Source organism: Pantherophis guttatus, chromosome 7, assembly GCF_059756535.1.
Source record: "Pantherophis guttatus breed Tessera chromosome 7, ASM5975653v1, whole genome shotgun sequence".
In the NCBI taxonomy this organism is placed as follows: Eukaryota; Metazoa; Chordata; class Lepidosauria; order Squamata; family Colubridae; genus Pantherophis; species Pantherophis guttatus.
The window spans coordinates 39,703,524-39,717,300 of record NC_142069.1 but is presented as its reverse complement, the minus strand read 5'-3'; the positions used below and the strand labels follow the sequence as shown (position 1 = coordinate 39,717,300).

General features: G+C 36.4%; 1 protein-coding gene across 6 annotated transcripts in view; it reads left to right on the top strand.

Moving 5' to 3' along the window:
• TMTC3 (transmembrane O-mannosyltransferase targeting cadherins 3) overlaps nt 1-13,777 on the top strand; it is a 32,215-nt gene that overhangs the window by 3,282 nt on the left and 15,156 nt on the right. For 3 of the 6 annotated variants that reach the window (XM_087874034.1, XM_087874030.1, XM_087874032.1), the window contains exons 2-8: nt 4,355-4,480; nt 6,412-6,625; nt 7,356-7,574; nt 8,767-8,866; nt 9,508-9,623; nt 11,070-11,242; nt 12,791-13,043. In XM_087874034.1, the coding sequence (XP_087730160.1) occupies nt 6,437-6,625; nt 7,356-7,574; nt 8,767-8,866; nt 9,508-9,623; nt 11,070-11,242; nt 12,791-13,043 (1,050 nt within the window). In that variant the 5' untranslated portion in view covers nt 4,355-4,480; nt 6,412-6,436. Of the gene's footprint in view, nt 1-2,559; nt 2,692-4,354; nt 4,481-6,411; nt 6,626-7,355; nt 7,575-8,766; nt 8,867-9,507; nt 9,624-11,069; nt 11,243-12,790; nt 13,044-13,777 lie in introns of all 6 variants that reach the window. The other 3 variants (XM_087874031.1, XM_087874033.1, XM_087874035.1) reach the window with 2 other exon arrangements.

Genomic DNA, 13,777 nt, shown 5'->3' with positions numbered 1-13,777 from the left:
CTCTTTGAGTGCCATCATAATATTGTCAGGTTCAAAAAAATCCTTATGAATAACACCTCCTGCATTCCAAGAAAAGTGTATCCATGAGTTTTTCTGCCAAAGCGTAGAGCTTCTTACCCCCGTTGGAAAAGTTTTATGACAGTGTTCCATGGACTGATGCTTCATGTCTGTGTCATAACAAAGTGCCCATGTTTTGTTGACTGTCACAATGTTATGTACTTTCATTCTTACAGTTTGAAAGCAATTATTGACAAATTTCATTTCTGGAAGTGTTCATCTTTGTCATCAGCATCAAGGAACCCATCTAGCACAAACTTTCTAATATTGAGCAACACATTCTGTGAAATGCCAAGCTTGACAGCAATTTTCATTTCCATGATCTATTGATTGTCCTCAATCAGTTCATCAACATAACTCATATAAAATTTGTGGGTTTGCTGTTACAGGTTGCCCATTTGTTGTTGATCACACATATCAACTCGTCCTAGTTCACCATCTTTACACTTTTGGGGGCCCAGCTATCCACAGTACTTATATTAACAGTCATTGTCATAAATCTGCATTATGCAGTAAATTTTAATTAGCTGTCAAAAATTCAATCACAATGCATTGCCTAAAGCATACTGACCAGTACTCACTGCAGGTTTAGTTTCAGTGACAGCACAATTTTTTTTCTCATAACTGTAAAGAAAAAAAATGGAGCTGAAAAGCACATCAGGGTTTCTAGTTTGTCAGTGCTGTCATCTGTTAGTGATTTATAAAATTGGAGGCAATCTTCATTCATCCCTTGTGTGTCTGCCAACAATTATACTATACTCCTCTGGATTTTAGTGACTGTATCTGATAGGTGAAGGATGGTACCATATGCCCACTTAGATCTAATATCCTATTTGAGCATTTAGCAGTATTGGATTACTTAAGGGAAATAGAAAGACATGGTTGGCTCAATATACCAGTTAAGCTGCAGTTTAAGATCTCTGCCACTGAATATTTAGCTTTACAACTGGGCTTATAAAAACAGACCTTCCTGACCCCTTTTCTTCTCATCACAAATTTTATTATTTTATTATTTAATTTATATGTCACTCATTTCATGAATTCAAGTTACATTTCTGTAGAGAAATTCCTGTGGTATATAAGAGCAGAGGAGAAAGACCAGGAATGCCTGGAAATTGGACAGGATCGTGTAGAATAGGCGCGTCAAACTCAAGGTTCTGTCTCTACTTGTGTATTTCAGAACTAATCTAAAGAAAAAAAACATGATTAATCCATATAAGCTAGAACATTTATACAAAAATGTTACTTTTTGGGAGGGAATTCATGGATAGTTTGATATTCAGGTAATCAAACAAGTTATAGTAATATACAGAAAAAAATAAGTATGTTTATTTAAGCATGTACTGTATACATGACTGCCTTTCTGGTTCATTGTTAAGTAGTGAGAAGTTGACTAGCCTATTCAATTCCTGTGTTCTGACTACCCAGGAATGGGAAATTTAGTTGAGCACTAGCGTTTTTCCTTTCTCTTTGCTGCCATCTCATGAATATCTAGATATTTGCACTGTTATAGCCCTACATACCAAATGGGGTATTACAATCCCATTACATGGAAGAAAATTAATGTGTATTCTTCCATACTACTGTATTGATAAGATTTGTGGACAGGAGGAAAGATAAAACTTTTTGAAAAATATATAAAATAGGGTAAGAATAATCACATTACCTTACACTTGCTGTAAGGAAGACCATTTAAATCAAGGGTATTAAACTCAAGGCCCACGGGCCTGTCCTGGTCTACCTAATGCTAAGAGGAAAAACCGGGCCAGCCTAGCTTTGGCCCAGTCTACCCAGTGCGAAGGGGAAAGATCAGGCAAGCGTAGCTTTGGCCCTGTGTACCCAATATGAAGAGGAAACATGCCAGCAGTTTGGGGACTGGCGTCAAGTTGGCCACACCCACCCAGTCAGCCACACCTGCCCAGTTGGCCAAGCCCACCCAGCCCCTGGAGGTCAACCACAGCCCTGATGCGGCCCTCAATAAAATTGAGTTTGACACCCCTGATTTAGAAGAGGGTTTTATAATACCTTTATTTCTACTTGGAAACCACTTCTGGACTTTGCTTGAGGTGGGAAAAAATGAAAGTTTGATTTTGGGTTTTACTGATTAGATAGATTTGTTGTTATAGAAATGGCTAGTTTATATTACTATGAAAAAATAAAAAGTTGAGGGTAGATGTTAATGCTGTATTTTACTGCACCAAAGGAGTCAGAAGTCAATGCCTTTTTTTTCTTTTCCCTTGCTTCCCCCCACTATCCACTTCCCTTTTTCCTTCCCTAATTTCCCTAATATTTACTTTTCTATTCTCTTTGTATATCATATTATAAATTAATAAAAAACTATATAAAATAGAAGAGGGTTTTATTTGTTATAGGACTTGTATCCTGTCCCATTTAATAAACGCTAGATTTTGACTTTTGAATGTTCATGTTACTCTGCATAATAGCCTTGCATGATTTCCTTTTGTATTTTCTGAATTCTATAACTGTTTTGTTTCTTGACAGAAAAAAAAAGTTCTTCTGCATGCATAATGGAAAATGGATCATTTCTACTGCTTTCTATGAACAATTAAATAAAGAAAAAAAAAATTAAGCTGGAGAATTTTTTTCTATTTCCTTGAACTTTTTGACACTTTGGTAATTTATTAACTTCTAGTATTTATACACACACACCCACACACCTGTAAGGACATACATACATACATACATACATACATGACCTATCCTTCCAGGTATATCTGCCTACATTTTTCCTTTCCATTGCGCAGAGATCCCCTACTCACATGCACAGTTACTCGCAATGAGTAACTATGCAAAGATAATAGTGAAGAGTCTTAAATAATTATTTGGGTTGTATTTAGAAAGTATTGTTCATTGAAAAAAGCTCATTGTTTTAAGCCAAATTATATGTGTAAATTGAATCAAGTTGCTTCTGTTGACCCTTATAAAATTCCTACTTTTCCCACTCAAAATGAAGAACAACTTCTCTTTTTAACTTTTTGTATTTTTGTGTTACGCAAGATGATTTGGACCCTTTGGAAAAGACATTTAGATTTGTTCATATTCTTATATACTAACTTTTTTCAGCTGGTTAACACTGTGAATCACACTTAGAATATATCTGATAGTTCATCGGTTATATAGGAACATGACTTGCTGCTAATCCATTATTGACTACTGTACCTGACAATATTCTTATGGCTCCAAGAGAGTTTTTCCACGTCATCTACTACTTGGAAAAAGCAGACACAAAAGTTTGGGAGACTTTTGCATACAAAGTTTATACTCTTGTCATGAACCACAGCCCTTTCACTAAGCCTTCTTTCTTTATAAGCAACACTCTTTGAAATCATGTCATTATTTTGTCATTTTTAAACAATGAGTGAAGCAATGGAGAGGAATGTGAGGAACTGAGGTAGTAAAATATTAGTTGATGTGATATTTGAGAGTGCATGTGAGATTTTTTTTCATGGTGAAATACAATATTGCTATCCCCCTTTTCCCTGTCAAAGTAGCAGAAACTGCAAGGAATAATTATTCTACACTTTATGCAGAGATAGGCAGAAAATCATCTCCTAATCTTAACAATAAGCTTCACAATAAATAATAAGATAGAAGAAACAGTAAGGAAGCCATTCTTAGTATATGTCCAAGATTGCTTCACACTGAGCTTCTGATGAAAATCTAATACTCTTACATTTGGACTGGACCAGTCTCTTCCAGTTAGCAATTGGCTTAAGGTCTAATCAGTTTCAGGGAGCCATCCAGAAGGAGGGTTCTAATCAACTAATTAAGGTCACAGTTGAGCTTGTTAACTTATGGTTAGGAAAGGCTGAGCTGGAGAGAAAACTCGAGAAGGGATAGTTTGTTTAAGCTCTTTGCACTGTGAGGAGGCAAAAAAATGGGAAAATGGGGTCAGGCATAGAATACTGTATGAGAGAACTTTATCTGAATGTGATTGCAGCAACCAGCGATCTTCTCAGCATCTCTATGTATCTATCTCTACACACAGTGTCACATGTTTTACTTAACAATGGTGTTGCTCTGTGACCATTCTGCCGGAATCAATTGAAGTCACTAAATGATACTATATTAATTTTATAACTGGATTAATCACAAGTGTTTCTCAGTTTATATTTTTGGATAATCTTAATATTGTCATGCAATATTTTGCATAGCTTAAGAGTATGTATATTCTGCAATTCCAACAGTTTAAGATAACTGAGTTAGGGTGGCTTAAATGAAATTGACCTAAATATGTTTCCTAAGACTGTCTTATTTTTCTTTCCCTTTGTCCTAGTAAAGATCCATAAGCACTGTAACAGATCATTTACTGATAGTACTACAGCTTGGAAAAAAGATTTTAGAAATGGCTTCTCTTGAAGAAAATGCATAAATGAAAAAAATATTATGCTTGACTGATAAGGTAAATGTTCTAAAAATGTTGCTTTTTGGACACTCAACCCAAATTTTTAATCATTGCTTCATTCTAAGATAAAATGCATGATTGAAATTTTTGCATTGTGCATTATTATTTTAATCTGGGCATAAACATCTTGGTGAGCAGATTGAATATGTTAATTCAAGATTACTGATAAAATCAAATGTTTGTACAATCCTTTTGAAAACTTTATTTTTATAATGGTGGTTGATTTCATTCAGTAAAAAAAAAAAGCCCTTTTTTCTATATGTACATTTTGACATTCTGTTATTATGAGATAGAACAATCAGGTAATAAATTTAAGAGACCATAATTGTCACCTTTCTTCAGAGACTGAGTTTATATAATTTTACATAAATCATTACCTCCTAGTTAAGGCTCTGTCATAAGAACTATATCCAGACTAATGTGATAATGTTTCACTATTAAGTAAGGGATTCTCTGGCAAGATATATTTGCCTACGAATTTCTTTTTCATGAGAAGAGCTGTTTTATTTTATTTGGTTACAATCAGTACTACTAGTTCCAAGTGCCCATATATTTTCAGCAATTGCTGATTCACTAAAGAGTCTAGGGATTTTGATTTCAATATTACATCCAGAAAGAATATCAGCAGTTGCTACAATTCAGCAGGTACCAAGATGTCAGTGCTTGCTAGCAGGTTAAGATTTATATTGTTTGAAAAGGTACATCCATAGTATACAATCTTATGTTTTAATAAGTCAGTTTAAAGTCTTTAATCTGTTTAATAGGACCTGTAAACTTCCCACCTTTGGTGGGAAGGTAACAGCGTTCCATGTACCTTTGGCATTTAGTCATGCCGACCACATGACCACGGAGACGTCTTCGGACAGCACTGGCTCTTCAGCTTTGAAACAGAGATGAGCACCGCCCCCTAGAGTCGGGAATGACTAGCACATATGTGTGAGGGCAACCTTTACCTTTAAACTTTAAAAAATATTTATGGTATGGTACTTAGCTGAAAAGTACTGAAAGACTTACAGCAATCTAAGAACTTAAAGTATTATTATTATACTTATAGATTAATGCAGTATCTTTCAGAATAAAATTTATTTCAAAGGAGATATATTTTCATTGCAAATTATATATGTTACTTTCTGATCAATAAGTAATATATATGATTTTAATTTATCTATAATCACCTGTTACTCTCTTCCCTCTTGCTATTTCTTCCAATTTATAGGAAGTGTGTTCTATGTATTTGTGTGCCCAGAGTTAAACTAGAGAACATGGCTTAAATTCCTGATCAATTTTTAATGCATACTTATGGCCAGCAGCCTATCAAGGAGACAGTTAATTTTAAGAAGATTAACTCTTAAAGTAGAAAATAATATTTGAAGGAAAGATATCTCAGTTCAAAGAAAGGTAGTTCAGAATAGGTGATTTGGTCCCTAAGGATGACATACTATTTCTTTTGAAGTCAAAGGTTTCTTTTCTTGTCATTGAAAGAGAAGGAATTGGGATATTATAATTCCCGAGACTAACAATACAAACCCATGCGTATCTCTTTAGAAGTGAAACTCAGTGTATAGGCTCTCCCCCCCACCCATCCCCAAAGCATTACTGAAAGTATTGTTGGAATAGATGATTCTCTTCTAAGCACTTATGAACCAGTCCATGTTTTTGATCAGTTTTTTCAAAAGCGTAATTAGCAAAATACCAGATGTTATCACTTTTTGAAGTCTGTGTGGAAGCAAATGAGTGAAACCAGCAAGCAGTATTGCTAGGATATAAAGCTACAGCCTTTATGCTAAAATGTGTCAATTTTTTTGTGAAAAGAGTTTTATTTACTTATGGAGATAAGCAGCAATCTTCTGGTTTTCAGTTAATCTTCACTGTGTATATTTATGTTGATGGAAGCAGATGTTTAAAACAAACTGAAATTTGTTTTACAGATAGTTTGCATGAGTTCCGGAGAAGATGGCTTATGTTAGCCCAAAGGAATTTGCACTAATATTTGGAGTAGTGGCTGCTTGCTACTGGAACAGTCTATTTTGTGGCTTTGTTTTTGATGATGTTTCTGCCATTTTGGACAATAAAGATTTGCATCCTTCAACTCCAATTAAGAATCTTTTTTTGAATGACTTCTGGGGAACACCCATGTCTGAGGTAATATCTCTACACGACACTTAAAGCATTTTTATAAAGCATTGAACCAATGTGTAAGCCCTACTTTGCATTTCAGAAATGTCATTTCAGCCTTCAATGATATTTTACAAAATACCAATATTTTATTTTTCATTCATTTTAATTTACAACATATATGATGACCATGATACAAATCTTGATCATCAACATATTAAAGACTACAGGAAAAATCAATATAATTAAAACTAGATTATCTGAAATTCATATGCCTCTGTTGTTCTTATAAACTCTCATCATATTTCAGAAAAAAATTGGAATGAGCAAGTAGACTCTGTTATACACAGAGAACTTGAGGGAGAAGATTTGATATGTTTTTGAGCAAAACAAACAAACAAAGCAAACAAAATTGACATGAGTGCCCCCAAGGCTCAGGGGGACATTGGCAATTTTCCAAATCTCCTATTCATGTTACTTTGAATGTTTGAAGAGAAAATATAATGTAATCTTGCATTCTTAGCAATGTACAAAGGAGTGGATTTGTGCAGTGTGCATATGATGAGAGGAAAAGATTGATTTGAACAGATTTGCCTAGTTTGGCTATCTGGCTGTTCGTTTAGCATGATCTTTAAGGAGAAAGACACATATACTGTTTAGGCTTCTAAAACTTTTTTTTTTAGAATTTTCCATTTTACCAATAGCTTTTATTCCTTTTATTCTATGTGATGTTTACTTCTTTGTTTTGTCTTTTTAGGAGAGAAGTCATAAGTCATATCGACCCTTCACTGTCTTCACATTTCGTTTGAACTATCTTTTCAGTGAATTAAATGCTATTTCTTACCACTTCCTGAATGTCATCTTCCATGCAATAGTTTGTATCATTTTCCTCAAAGTCTGTAAGCTTTTCTTAGACAACAAAAGCAGTTTGGTTGCATCTTTATTATTCGCAGTGCATCCCATACATACTGAAGCAGTAAGTAAATTTAAAAATCTTGCTAGTTCAAACTGTGGAGAGTTCTTAAACAGTGTAGGGAAACATTGCAGGGTAATGATAGTGAGAACACAATTTAAAGAAATGGGGGGGATGTTAAAATGAGGAGGGGGTGTTATTCTCAAATACATCTACATTTAAACCTATCATTTACTTCTAGACATCACCTTTCCAGTTACCACATGATTGTGTTAATGCATTTGAAGTGTGCTTTAGGAAGTGAACTGGCATAAGCAGTGAATGTGCTCTCTTGTTAAAGCTGTGAGGCAGCTTGTCCTCTTGAAGGCTCTGTGTGCAATTGTGTCAAGAACATTCCAAGGTCATATGTTTGGCAGTGCTTCTGCTTGGCAAAATGACTGTTAATGTACATACACAGTGCTCAGATTACATCATGTCTTTTGAATCCAAAGAGCTTTTTCTAAGCACATATTCAGGGAGCAATCAACATTTTCTTTCATTCTTGGTCTCTGAATGAGTCAGTCACTTCTTACTCTATTTTCTCTTTCCCACCCATCCATTTATGTCACGCAACCAAGAAAGAAAGAAAGAAAAGTTTATTCTAGGTCACATTTGTTTGGGATAATGCACATTTTTCTCCAAAATAATTCCTGATTAAAAATAAAACATCTCTGATATGGCAACTTGTTTTCTACTTAAGTTCTGCAAGTTAAAGCCAAGCAAGTCAGCCATGATTGATCTGGGGATGTGGGCTGGGAATTTGAAAAGCACCCTGGAAAAAGGCAAGAGCAATACTATGTGTACTATATATCAGTGTTTCTCAACCTTGGAAGCTTGAAGATGGGTGGACTTCAACTCCCAGAATCCCACAGCCAGCGCTGCTGTCTGGGGGATTCTGAGAGTTGAAGTCCACCCATCTTCAAGCTTCCAAGGTTGAGAAACACTGCTATATATGCTATCCTCAGGAAAAGTCCATGGATGTGTTACAGCAGTTGGGCTTGACCTCAGAGCATCTTTACTTATAATACTAATTCAGAATGAAGGCATTTCCTTGTTTATCCACATGATGGCAGTCTAATTCTGTCCTTGCATACTTCATCAAAACAATGAAAAATCAGAATTCAAATATAAATATATGTAGATTTTTTTTGTCCGTTACTTTAATGCTTTATCTTATTTTGTTTAAATGATTTATATTGCTGTATCTTTTATTTAGGTAACTGGTGTGGTGGGCAGAGCAGAACTTCTCTCCTCAATCTTTTTTCTAGCTGCTTTTCTGTCCTATACCAGATCCAGAGGGCCTGAAAACACTATAGGTAAAGCAAACAATGAGTGGACAATCATTCATCCCCCACCCCACACCTTCAATGTAGTTATTTAAAGCCCAGATAGGGAAGTTGCAGTGGTTTGTGTGATTTCAAATCACTGTGTGGCAAATCAGTCCAGATCTATCCCTTCCTTTCCCCCTGTTCTATGGATAAGAGTGAAGCATATATTAAAATGAAAGCATATGAGTTGCCAGAGAGAGATACGTCCAATCATACCCTTAGCACTTGAATCAATCATTCTTTGGCTGCAACTCTGCCACCACGTGTCTCACAACAAAAAATATTTTTAAGGAAAGCCCACATCTGTAAAAGGTCACCCAATCCTAATTTAAGGAAACAAGAGCAAAGGCCATATGATTTTGGAAGTTGTGGCATAACCTCTGGATGGCACCGGATTGGAGAACTATACCTTGGCATGGCATCTACAAATGATTTTTATAGTATAAGATGGTACTTCTATTCTTAAATAGCTATAAAATGTGGTCGGTCTTCAATAAAACCATTTGGCAAGACAATGTACATTCAATGTTCAGAGAGTGAGGAAGTATTTCCAGGCTGACATTTGAATTGCAATGTTGCTTTTCCCAATTTCATGAAGACTTAACTATTTTTGTATCTTAACATTGCAGTGTGGACTCCTATTGCAGCAACAGTTTTTTTGGTGGCTGTTGCTACATTATGTAAGGAACAAGGAGTAACCGTGGTGGGGATATGTTGTGTCTATGAAGTATTTATTGCTCAAGGGGTAAGGAATTTATCTGATTCAGTTTCAAATCTGAAATTAAAATATGTCACTTGGAGACACTTGGCTATGGGATTTGAATGATTCCCTTTAGATACATTTATTTAAGTTGGTGATATCACACTCTATTCACAGGAGTATGTGATTAATTAATATATCTAGATGAATAATTTAATCCCAACATTTGTATTGCAGAATAGGATTGAAAGTACCATAATGTTTATCTGGGATCTCTTTGTGCTAAAGAGGACACTCAAATGCATTCCAGACTGACTAGATCAATGTTTTTCAAACTTGTCAACTTCAAGATATGTCGACTTCAACTCCCAGAGTTCCAAGTCACATGCTGGGTGGAGAATTTTGGTAGTTGAAGTCCACACAGCTTAAAATTGCCACATTTGAAACACTGGACTAGTTCATACCTCACCTGAGTTCCAAGGCCCATGCAAATGCAAGATACCAATGAAATCTCACATGCAATAGATTTTGTCCAAAACTAAAAATACCAAATGAAAATTTTGATCCTATTATTGAATTACTGGCAAATGAATCCAGAGACCTCCCAGTTCTTATCTATTAAAATTATTTCCCCTATAATCAGTGGTGGGATTCAGCCAGTTTGCACCACTTCGGGAGAACCGGTTGTTAACTTTCTGAGCAGTTTGGCAAACTGGTTAGAAGAAATCATTAGGACAGAGAACCGGTTGTTAAATTACTTGAATCCCACCACTGCCTATAACCCATTACTTCTGGTACAACTACATCAACCTTAAAAATATTTTTTTTTTAAGTTGGAGACCTTTCCATGATAACCATGGTTACCTTTTTCCAGTGAAAAAGAAATGGGTCAGTAGAGAACAAGCAAACTTCAGAATAGACTATAGTACAATTAAATTGCCATAATACAACAACTCACTTTTTAAGACTCTTCTAAATCTAGGAGGTAACATGAACTACTTTCTACAAGACAGATAGGTGCAGAGTATGGCTTGAGGACCTAAGCATGCTAGTATGCATAGAATACAGCCATTGTTGTGTTAATGGATACTTGAAATGCACTAAACATTGGATTTATGTTAAATGTATTGGCAGTGAATATAACATTAATAGCTTATTGAATTGAAAAATATTTTGATGTATGTCAGAACTCAGTATGATTGGTGAATAAAACTTAAAAGTGTTTGGTTACATTAATGAGACAAACTTGTTTAAATATTTCCCTTTGAAATAAAGAGGGCAGACCACCTGTTTGAAGGTTCTTTTTTTCCCCACTTGGTGGGTTTCAGTTGAATGAAATCCCCAGAATTACTGCTACCTTGTTTGGGAATTTGGGGAATTGTAGACCTACACACTTGGATTGCATTATATATTGAAGAAGTTTGCTTGTGTGATACATGGTGTCAGAAGATTCATTTGAATATTGTTTTATGTTTTTATTTCCTTGTCTAGTATACGGTGCCAATTCTTTGGTATACAGTGCTACACATTCTTCAAGGCAAAGGCAGCATTCCCTACTGTATGCTTCAAATGCTATTGAAACTAATTGTTCTGATGTTCAGTACCCTACTACTTGTTGTGATCAGAGTTCAAGTTATTCAGTCCCAGTTACCGGTGTTTACAAGGTAAATTCCACTGTTTGTAATAGTGAAGGAACTTGGGGAAAAGTGGACAAATATTTCTGTTTGAAGAAGTATTCCTACTCCTTGGCTTCGTATTCAGGATATATATTTTATCTTACTTATGCATTAAACATTTTGTTATGTTTACTGTTTCAACAAACTCATAAGCCTATTCAGGGATTCCCCTGTAAGTATAGGGATTGAAATTGGATAGAAGATAAAGTATGCATTGCTGTTCTCATGTTTGCTCATCTGCAAAATACAGGGTGCATGCATGCAGCCGTCTTCTGCATGTTTCCTGATCCAGGATTCAGTCGTAGATCTCCAGAAATCAACTATTCACAGCTTACTTTGGATGGCAGGTTTGAACTCAGCAGAAGTTCTCAGACCCTTGACATGCTGTAGTTAGATAAGAATGTCTACTGTGAATAGGCTGAAATTGTATTAAATAATTGAGGCTTCTCTGTCAACATAACAACTATTCTTCTTTCTCACAACAGTTTATATCTTGGTTCCTTTTCCATATTTCAGTGGACTCTTTGCACTTGCTGGCTTGAAGCCAAGCAATTGCTGGCTTTTGAGTTAATTGCTATCCCTGTCCTGAGTATTTATTTGCATAATTTTTGGGTGGACTTCAATGTACCCTGTAGTCCATTAACTTGGTGGTTTTATTTAATATATATTTATACTGTTTACTTCATAAAAGCATCTCAAAGCAGTTTACAACATACAAACTGTACAGTAAAACAATAAATGTAAAAACCAATTACAGTAAGGAGTGAAGGGGGGGGAGCAGAAATAAAAAGCATTTGTCCAACGTTTATGTAAAGAAGGCTTGGCAGAAGAGAGAGCATTTTAACATATTTCTCGTAAAATATTACAGGCATGACTACAGGATAGCACTTGGGCACTTAGGACTTGCACAGTGCTAGCTAGGTACATGCAATAGAAGTCCCTTGGTGATCTGAGCAGTTAATCGTGTCTGTATCAGCAAAGCAATCTGCTGGGCATCCTGACCTTATACATGATACATGAATCATGAATGGAGTAAGGTTCTGCACCAGGCTTTTAAGAAGTTGCCTAACCCAGTTTAAACAGATTAACTGATCAGTTAATTTGCTTGCTTTGGACCTCAGCTTGTATCTGCTGAATTATAGAAATGCATAAATTGTTTTTTTCCTTGGTTCAATAAAAGGTCAAGGCAGCTTTGCAAGAATTCTAACTAGGCTTTGACCCTTCATGAATGGAAGGACTCCTTCCCTTGGCAAAGAACACAAGAATTGAGCTAGGTTGGGGCCGCAATTTTCACCATTGCTACTGTCCCGTTTTGCACGCTGTTTTGAATAAGGCTTCTGTCTTCAGCATTGTTGTAGGGAAAAGAGGAAGTTGGGGGTAAAGGATCACCATTTTCCCTCCAACCTCTCTTTAAGTCATCCATTTCACAAAATACGTTTTTCACTCAATCCTGGATCTAATCCAGAGATTTAACCTAAATCTTCTGTTATATGTCATGTCATATGGCTGCACCTTAACTCAACTTTTTCTTTCTAGGTTTGATAACCCAGCTGCTGTGAGTCCATCTCCTGTGAGGCAGCTGACTTTCAATTACCTCCTTCCGGTAAATGCTTGGCTGCTTCTGAATCCTTCTGAATTGTGTTGTGACTGGACAATGGGCACTATCCCATTGGTAGAATCCATGCTGGATGTAAGAAATATTGCCACTGTCACCTTCTTCTGCTTTTTGGGCACTTTGGTCGTCTTCAGTCTCCGGTATCCTGGGGATTCCTCCAAGACTGTATTAATGGTAAGTGACATTATAGGGCTACCTATCAAGGCTGATTGAGACTGACCTTGGAGGAAAGAGGTGAGCCAGCACATAACACTGCCACCCACCCCCAGCTCACTAAGTCAGCCCAAAAAGATAGCATGGTCATTGGTATCAAAAGTCATCAAGAGGTCAAAACAGGCAAGGTTGAACGCACCGCCTCCATTCCGTTACCACCTGAGATCATCTATGAGTATGACCGCTACTATTTCAGTCCCAAAACTGGGCCTGAAATTTAACTGAAGAGAAGCCAGATAATTCATTTCCTCTGTAACACCACAGCCTTCTCAACCATCTTCCCTCAAAAGGGGAGATTGAAGACTGGACAAAAATTGTCCAGAATTATATGATACCATGGCTTCTTGAGGAGGGGGCACACCAGTGCCTCTTTAAAAAGATCCAGGACACCCCCACCAACAAGGATAAATTCACCATCTATCTCCTGGGCAGTCTTAACCAGCCAGGAGGGGCATGGATCAAATGCACAGGTGGTAGCATTTACCCATTCCAGAGGATCCCGTCCATTTCCTCAAGTCCAATAGAATCAAACTATTCCCAAATAACTGGGTAGGTCCATTCTCTGGGCATCGCCACAGGACTTACACCATGCTTAGAATCCAATTGGGAATGAATCCAAGCGATTTTATCCTATGGGTTCACAGAAAATTCCTCTGCACGGTTTTGTAAATGGGCCTTCAGGCTTCCCTTTCTGA